Source organism: Leptinotarsa decemlineata, unplaced genomic scaffold, assembly GCF_025532065.1.
Source record: "Leptinotarsa decemlineata unplaced genomic scaffold, Ldec_3_MD MMD2_tig00001064_RagTag_RagTag, whole genome shotgun sequence".
NCBI lineage: Eukaryota > Metazoa > Arthropoda > Insecta > Coleoptera > Chrysomelidae > Leptinotarsa > Leptinotarsa decemlineata.
Genome location: NW_027412558.1, coordinates 12,572,687 through 12,582,408, shown reverse-complemented (window position 1 = coordinate 12,582,408; position 9,722 = coordinate 12,572,687). Strand labels below are relative to the sequence as shown.

The 9,722-nt window shown below is 31.8% G+C and overlaps 1 protein-coding gene and 1 long non-coding RNA gene across 3 annotated transcripts in view; one reads left to right on the top strand and one right to left on the bottom strand.

Moving 5' to 3' along the window:
• Window positions 1-368: 368 nt before the first annotated feature.
• Window positions 369-9,722, bottom strand: part of LOC111517914 (uncharacterized) — a 1,107,665-nt gene continuing 1,098,311 nt past the window's right edge. For both annotated transcript variants that reach the window (XM_074175686.1, XM_074175687.1), the window contains 4 exons: window positions 8,430-8,624; window positions 6,931-7,199; window positions 6,388-6,542; window positions 369-3,335 (listed from right to left, as the gene is read on the bottom strand). In XM_074175686.1, coding sequence (XP_074031787.1) covers window positions 3,063-3,335; window positions 6,388-6,542; window positions 6,931-7,199; window positions 8,430-8,624 — 892 coding nt within the window. In that variant the 3' untranslated portion in view covers window positions 369-3,062. The remainder of the gene's footprint in view (window positions 3,336-6,387; window positions 6,543-6,930; window positions 7,200-8,429; window positions 8,625-9,722) is intronic.
• On the top strand, window positions 4,967-7,581 carry LOC141482432 (uncharacterized). The gene is made up of 3 exons (XR_012465532.1): window positions 4,967-5,170; window positions 5,229-5,350; window positions 6,495-7,581. It is a non-coding gene; the product is annotated as an uncharacterized lncRNA (long non-coding RNA).

The window sequence follows — 9,722 nt, the reverse complement described above, 5'->3', positions numbered from 1 at the left end:
AATCCCCAAAAAGACTTCGAAAAAGTAGTTTGTAAGTTGATTTGCAAAGTCCTAGAGAAACGAATTCTCATTTGTTTCTGTAGATAGTTAGGAATATATAGGAAACCTAATTTATGGTAGATTAGTGAGAAAAAGATATTGATAATGGTTAGTATTTTATGGTTATGATATTTGAATCCGCACAACAGAACCAAGTTTTTTCCATTACCTTAGTAACACTAATACAAGTATTATTTAACGGTCCAAACCGAATGTTAATTTTATTTTCAACTGGAGGTGGCAGTGGCAGTTTCTCTGCATTTCTAAAATGGTGATGTTTATGACGACTGGGAATAGCTGTAATAGACAACCCATTATACAAATTCATAAAAGGTGAATAGTTATATTTAGCAAAAACCGCGATACATGTCTGAGTTTATGTTTATGAAGCTATGTTATGCTTCTTCACTCCAGCAATCTTTCATCTGGAGCCATGTCATATTTTCTCAAAAAAATGGCATCGATACTTTGATTATAAGGTGCTGGAATTCGCTGTATGACCTTGTTTTCATTTTCATGGTAACAGACCTGCTGTCTGCCACATTAGTAATTTCAGGAGTGGTACAGTCGTTTTCACTTTCCGAATCCAAAAAAACTATATATTTCAAAACGAGAATTCTAAGTACACTGATTAAGTTTGACGTTTGAAAACAATTTCGAAGTAGATGAATTCTTAAGGCTTCTCAAGTTATGCATTCGCTCATCTGTGATTGGCCTCAGGGTAGTGAGATATAAATTTGATCGAATGTGATTGGTTCAAAGGTGTGAGTTATGAATCATTTTGATTACTAATTCAACAGGAAACTGTCACATTATTGATGTTTTCTCAAAAGTCATAGAGAAAGACTAATGTATTCACCTGAGTTACAAAAGTTTTTGAGGTCAGTTGACTGATAAACTGCCAATATGAAAAATTGTTTGAAATCATTTATGACAAATAGAACCATAGTTCCCTCACACACTCAAGATGTGAAACTTTTAGGGTACCACATTGTTCAGTTATTGATCCTTCGCTGTTCCTTTCATATGTGAATGATCTACCACTATTCAGACGATGTTCATAAAATAACGTTGATCCACTTGTAACAATTCATTACGGATGAGTGTTCTGAATACTGCTGCAAAATTCTTCAAAAATTGTTATATTCTGAGAACCGGAATTATTTTTTGTACACATATATAATATTGATTTGTGAATTGCTTGTAGCTGCTTTGTCATATCATTAGGTTTTTTGAGCCGAACTTTATTCTGTGAAACCTGAAACGTTGAAAAAATTTTTAGGAATGAAAAAAATACCATCAGAGGCCTTTCAAATACTTTATTTGATAACAACACATGTATATTAACATATATATTTGGTGAGAACAAATAATTGAATAATGAGAATTCGAATATATCATTCATATATTTACACATTACACAACAATATCTTTTGGGTAAACAGCACAGTAAAACACCATTTTCGGTTGGAGTTTAAGTTTAACTAAAAATGAAATAATTCATAAATAACAACAGAACAGACTTTCCAGAACACTGTGTGAATTTTATTATCATATACACACCTCATTGCACGTTTTCAAGGGGATGCTGAATGCTCGACAGAAAATAACTGTAGGGGTTCTCCCCACTGAAAAAAATCACTTTGAGCATTTACGATGAATGCTTACAAGTAGCACTAGTTTTTCTACCTATATAGAGACTAGGTATACATAATCACAGAGTATCTAAAAAAATTATACTAATACTTGAAGTTTCCATGTTTATGAGCGATTTTATTAAAATAGTTCTCTAAAAGAAGATAAATATCTATAACCTTTTTACAGATAATTTAACAAAAACAACAGTGAAACAAATTTTACTAAACGTATCGCTGAAATGTCATCAATACTAAAGTTTCTTTCTTTAATTGGTTATGAATGAATTGAAATGTTCAGTGTGTTCAATTGAAGAAAGAACCAATATTTATAACCATTATGGTCAAGAAGATATAAATACTTAACTAAAACGAACTTTGTACATAGATACAAATAAAAACGAGCTATTTACAATCATTTTTCAATAGTAGGTATATAATACATTGCATTTTTCATTTTTAGCCAGAGATATCTATACAGCTCATATCCCTTTGTCTTTGGGTATTTATTTACAAAATCACAATTTAATATTACGTATGGCTCCAGAGTAGGAAAAACATTCAGTATCGTGGATACACAGAAAATTTCTTGCTTATGTTGAAGGTCAGTGGATTTCATATTGATGGTTGTTTAGATTTCAACCAGATCCACTGAAATAGTTTGAATTTCAAGTGGTGAAAGGGTTCTTCAAGACAATTTTTTTAAATGTGTCAACTCTAGTAACTATTGTAAATGAAATGAAAATAATAAAATATCGTTCAACTCTGAAAAGCTCTTTAGGTTGAGTTTTTTCTCAAAAATTATTTTTTTCAGAAATCTATAGTGAATTACTACAGGAGAGTGTTCATTGATAGAAGGAGGTCACAAACTGCCGACTTTCATTGTATACGTTATTCAAAAAATCGATTTGATTTTTTATAAACACTTTAGGTACATCTGTTTTGGGAGAAAAAAAAAGATGTTTATTCAAATATTAAATCATTCATTTCACAATAATAAATCAATCAAGAATAACAAACCACTCATAGTAGTTTTAAAAAATGATGATATTAATAAGTTTCAGTGACTTATCAGTGATCCAAGTTAAGTTTCTCTTAATACATAATATTTGTTAAAATTGCAAATACCCTCGTATAATTATTTTGTCCATTAGTAACTTTCAAGTATTGCTTCATTTTTAGTAAAAAAAAAACGTAAAACATGCAGTAATTTTCAACTCGAAGAGCCCCTAACATGAAATTCGATAGGGATCAAAATCATTATCAATATTTGATCCATGGCCTTCCATTGAAGAAATTTATATTGATGTCACTTTGAAACTTTTGGACAGTTTTTACTTCAATCTACAACTACAAGAAGCCCCAAGAACCTTTCAAGAAATTTCAATTTTATATAGGCGTTGGCAACACAGTAAAATCCTGCAATGCACACTTCACAGTTTCATACAATGGTCTGTTCTCGTCACTGCAGTACCCCTCAGGCGTGCAAAGCGTTTGCAATTTACTCAAGTAGGAATCGAAGTTGTCTTGGCCGATTTTCTCTTGAGTCATTACCCCGCCTCCCGGCAGTCGTACGTGCTCCAGGAGGGTGATGACGTTGTTGCGAAGGCTTTCGTAGTACTCGTTCAGGTTGGTGGTTCGTTGGCTGAGGGCTTGCGTTTCCTGCGTTGAGGGGAGAAGGAAGAGTTTTAGTGACGTAGTCCTATTGGTTTTTTACGAAAAGGCAGCTGTGACTGATATGAAACCTATTGTTAGGTATTTTTTTGCTAGTGAAATGATATATAAAGTTCTGTTTTGAAATTAATATATCATTATTTTTAGTGTCAAAATTTTCTTTGAATATATAAGAGAAGTGAATCTGATGAGAAACAGCTTTTAAATAGACTGAACTAATTGAACACCATTTTTCTTAATTAGGACTGAATAATATTTAATAATTGTTTATTGTTCATGTTCAACTTATATCATAAATAAAAGGACTTCATGAATATTTTTAATGTTCTGTACATGATTACTATCACATTTATGTGTATTATGTATTCATGAGTTGGCAACCAACTCTATCTACCAGTAACTCCCCATGTAGTGACACTCTTGTTGACGTACATAAAAGAGTCTAGAGACCACACCATTGCCAATTAAGATGCATATTTGATACAATTCTTAAATTTTTACAATTCTCCACTCTATTTATTGTCGGGATATGTACGACTTCATTGAAAATACTGTTAGACGATCAAACAGTTAAAAATAAATAACCTTTGTTTTTATCACATCCTTGCTTGTCATCTGAAGTATTCAAAATAATATATAATTGAAATAGATCAACTGCTCATCAACGTATATCTGCTCCAGTTGGATGTTGTCGCTAGACGTAGACGATACGATCGATGCATGGTTTACGTCGAGTTATCTAAAGGTAAATTCGCACGAGTCATACATATATCATGGGAAGTTAGGTCATTAATTCTCAATATTCAAAGTGGCAACATTGATGCATGAATTTTATTTTTTAATGTAATATTCGTTTGAACAACAAAGATACGGAATTGAATTGAAAATCTGTAAACCAATTAACTGAGTTATGACTGACTGTTTCGTTGTTTCAAGGAAGTTTTATATAACTCAAGGATAGACCTCCTTGCGACTTTTTGCCTTTGTCTTGAGTCGTAATTTGAATTCAATTCGAATCAAAATTGTTCAATATATTTACTACGAAAACTCTTACAGTTTAATATATCAAAATACTAGATTTTTTATAGTTCAAAAATGGTGAAAAATCGAATGGTTTGGCGCTAAAATTTTTAAGAAAATGGCGACCATAAAAAGTGAACATCAACATCTGATGTTCAAAGAGATGTCAGAATCGATCTATATTTCTTCTGAAAAGACAAGTTTTTGAGATTAAATAAAGTAATTGGATAAAAAAATCAAAACGTCAAATGTTCACCACGTGTCATAAGCTGCAAGAACCTTTGTTGAGAAATTGAAGCTAGGTATAGGTATATTTGTCATGATCTTGTGACAAGAAACTAAATTTGAAAATTCAGGATTACTTTTAATTTATGAGTTGTGTTTGTCATGAGAATAGTAAAAAAGAAAAACGCAGATTTATTATAGGTAATATTTTTTTTGTGAGGTGTAGCCTTGTTCATATTATCCTGATCATATAGGAAAAGTACATAATGCAAAAATACTTAAAATTAAATATTCTTTTTTCAATATGACAAGTGACAATTAAAAAATCTGTCTGACCCCATTATTGATCTCGTATCCAACCCATCACTTGTTTTTCTTCGCTCTCGTGAATATCGAACACAGAATAGACTAGACATAACGGAGTTCTGTACAAACGAACACATCTATAGTATGAACTTATTGGAGTTAGCATCGCCATCTATATGTTATTGGCTCAAACAGTCTTAATCGATTGGTAGTCCACTACTCATTTTAGTGGGTTCCTTGGCAGCATAACTAACATTAAGCTGATAAATGCGGTGAAATAAAAAGAAAACATCTATCACTTCTAAATATGACTACCTTTGTTAATTTCAGGGAATTCAGCAGCTTGAGCATATCTCTTCATTTAACAGATATTTGTATATTTTCCGAGAATTTAAGAAATTGACAATGGAGGAAACCCCTGTTGAATCAGAACTATGGGAGCAACAAAAGAGGTATACACTCTAAAATTTCGAGTAGTTGTGTACAATGTTGAGAGTCGAATCTCCCACTAGAAGGAATAAAAATCACAATTTTTATGGTCTCCATCCTTCATCAGCTGTTCATTTCTGTAGTTATTGAAATTTTGAAACAAATTCTACATCACCACTAGTTTTCTTTCAAAATGTATGATAATTATGAAGAAATCTGTTGCTGTTAAAACCTAATACAATTACTACTTTTTCAAATAAAACCCAAGTGGGGTTTCATTGCCATATTGATAGAGATCCATTCAATATTTTTGTTATAATTTGAGATAAAACCCACAAAATGGATTCATTATTGCATTTATCATTAGACATCTCTTGGAGATTCAACTTTTGACATTGAAATTTAGAACCAATTTTTTTACATATTGAAGATTTCAGAACATAATTTTCACAATATCTTGATAACTGTTGGTGATGATATGATAAAACTTGCCTACCTACATTAATAACTTTTCATTTTGAGAAGTCTACACTCTGAACGAGTTTTTGAGATTACCCCCAAAATTCACGAAGAACTATTTGGTTTTATTGCATTTTATCTTGTTCTACTAATCATTGTGAGAATGTTCAAAAAGAAAAAGGGTATTTTAGTTGTCTTGGACTGTCCCATATAAATACTAGCACGCTATAATACAATATTTGATTTTGAAATTAGGTATACTCATTGCTTTGTTGTGAAGTGCATAATGTACAGAAGTGATAATGCAGTTTGGAGACTGCAATATTTAATTTTTTCGTCAAGAACAATCTCATTTCATTACTTCAAATTAATGCCTATTGTGTTACACTAGTTCAAAACAGTTCAATCATTCACAGTGTGATTAGGTCACGAAATGGTTCTTATTTATTAAAAACTAACCATTTAGGTATATCAATCTAGTTGGTTCTTCAACTAATTGTATCATTTTGCTAAAAGATTTCTAATAGTGTACCTACTGCTTGAAACCTTACACAATTGCAATAACTCATGAAATGTTTTTACATGATTATTACAAACTCACCTTTTCACCATGTCCAAGATGGCTTTCCATGGCATTTATGTCCGATTTCAATTTTATCATTTGTGATTCCACTCTGGCATTTTCCCTCTGAAGTTCTGAAATTTCAGCTTCCAAAGTCATGAGGTCTTCACCATTATTGGGACCTTGTTCTATACCTGCAAGAAGATGTCTAGAAATAAACTTTAGTTCAATGAGAAAAACTACTCTGTATATATGTTCTCAATATATCCAAAGAATATTCTGTAGGGAAGTAGTTTCACAAATTCACTGGTTCTCAAATATATTTAACTCTTGTGAAGTGATTTTGGAATACAATATCTTTCAGGATTGAAGGATATGATTGCCAGATATTCACTATTTGAAAATGACAAAAAGGAATACTGAATGAGCAGAGGCTCAAGACAAGTACATACGTGAAGTTCTGTGAAATTTATATAGTAGAACTAGCAGTTGAATTGACTATTACTTGCTACAGAAATACAATTCTGCTGAATGATATCCCATAGAATATTTTGAGACAAGTTGTAATAAACGTAAACCAACCTGTATATCCCTTGGCATAAAACGGCATGTCTTCAGGATATTTAGACTTTTTGATACTTTGGCCAGCTACTGGACATCCACTGAGTGACCTGTGAGTTAGAAACGATCCGTTAATATGGCCAGTTCCATCACATCCGGGGGTTGGACAGTTGACTCCCTCAAATTTCATAGCAGTGGCTGCTGCTACTGCCGCTTTGTGCTGCTCTACTGAACCACCGCTTTCCAGGACTCGCATTTTGTTTCGGTTGGCAATTGGACAGCCAGAAGCACTGAAAGGGTACACAATTTTGATGATCTAGTTGAATCATTGAGTGCATGTTATGTTTACAGATATGATTCAGATTTGACACAGTTTTGTTGTACATCAGTTCTTCAAAAGAAATCGAGTGCCTGAGTAAGAAAAGGGGCTATGCCACACAAGTTATTGGTTCTGGATGGTGCTGATACCTGTGGATCCTAATACTAACTCCTGGAAAGTGTGTCATATTCTCACATCTATTTTCAAAATGTATGATGATTTATTTTAGTGTTATGTTTGGTTTGAAAAACAGCTTCAGCTGACACTTCGCCTATTTGTCAGAAAGTTAACTTCAATTAATGTAAATACAGTTATTATTATTACTTATTCTGATGAAACCTTCATTTTCTTAAGTTGATTTTGTGGCATAGCACCCACCCTCTTTTGATGAAGCACTCAAAAGCTTTAATAAAAAATACAGCAATTCTGAACATCTACATTCATATCAATGTTAAATTGTTATTTTATATACTGAGACAACAACAAAAATTATAAATTTACTAATTGTATTTTTGCACAACTTTCATTCTACAAATATTTTTGATTTATTTGTATAAAAAATTACTTGATTGATTGTGAATTAATTGAGTGAATTGAAGAATTGAGTTTGATTTATTTCATGAGTATCAGTAAATAGGGAAAAATGAAATATTCTGATATTCCTTCAATCAAAGATGAGATTGGTAATTGAATGAATGTAAGCAACATAGGTATTCAAAATATGACAAGATATGAAAAACTATTTTTGAAGTGGAAAAACCAACAATTTCAAGTTATGGATATGTCATGCAGCAGAGCACAAAAACATTGAGAAGTCAAAGAAAACAGAAAATTTTTCTTCTTAAATATATTTCTGTTGGTTTCATAAATGGAAATAGTGGAAGACTATATTACAACTACAACCAAGGAAAGTTTCAACATATTACAGAAACATCTAGATTACCTCCTGTGCGATAGGAATTTTCCTGTCGCATGTCCAGATCCATCACAACCCGGTATTGGGCATCTGAGAGCGTGAAAAAATCGACTTTTGATCAACAGTTCTAAATAGTCTCGAAATTACATGTATATTTCTTACGAAGTACAGTGATAAATTATAATGAAAATGCTTTGCTTCAACCTGTTACAAAGTTGCTCAATATTTGAAAGTACTACGTTTCATGTAAAAACTTTCGTAATGAATTAATTCTAGATGACTCACCTCAATGGTTCAGAGTCCTGACCATCTCTGGGTTTACTTTTCGGTTTGTTGGCTCTAGGACAGCCCGATAAACTTCGATGAGATGAATAGTTCCCAGTTACATGACCAGAGCCATCGCAACCTGGTGTTGGGCATTTCAACTCTTGTGAGTGTGCTTGAATTTGGGAACGATCTGCTCTAGGGCAACCAGACAAACTGTAATTGAAAAAAAGGACATGAAACAATTTCATTAATGAAAAAAATTAATTCAGAATATATGACCACTAACTCTAGCAATTGATTTAACATATCTCAAAGTGGACAGTATTTCATGAATACCTAAGAGTAGAAGTTTTCCATAAACATATTCATGTACCCGAATTTAATGAATCTCAATAAGAATATAATAATTCCATTTTAATATGATAACATACATAAATAAATATACATGACAAAAGAAATATATAAATTAAAAATAACAGTGACCATTAAATCGATGCCAATAATAACAATCAAATCAGTCAATATTTCATCATGAAGGAAATAATGAAAGTTCATAATCAGAAAATATATTTTTTTTATTTGGAGATTGATTCCAAGTGTATCTTTGAATTGGATGATGAATATTAACTAGAGCTCTTACAAATAAAAATATTGCAATTAGATCCGATAAACTTGAATCAGAACATATTGAGATAAATGATCTTCAATTAAATATCTAATCAGCCAAATCAGCATCTCAGTTACTTTTATGATCAAAATATCTCCATATTTAGGACTATTCATGGGAATCATGTAAACTTAAAGAAACAGAGAGCCAGTAAATTGTGGTGAATTTGACAATTTTAGATTTAAGTACTATTGAAGGTTACCAAAAAATCAACACTTTCTTTTTAGGTTCACTGCATCTTATTTTTAGAGATATTTAAAATTTGTTCAGCATAATATGTCACACGAAATTACCATGAGCTAGTAAAATATATTAATTTTGCTCAACATACGCTGGGTAGAAACTTCAGAAGAAAGGAACCTGTACCTGTTTCTTTGTTTCAGTTTTATAGAAAAAAAGTTCAGTGATTTGGAATATCTCGGTTAATAAATCACAAGGCAACTCATTTTTTATTGTTGAACCGTTCGATCCATCCATTGATGTAATATTTAGCCAATATCTATTAATTTTGTCATGACCGAAGGACCTGACTCAGTATATTTTTGAAGATACCAATTTAATCTGACACGGACTCTTGGCTTCGATTATTATAACAGAACCAGGCTTATACGACATAATATCGCAACAATCAGTTTGTTTTAAAA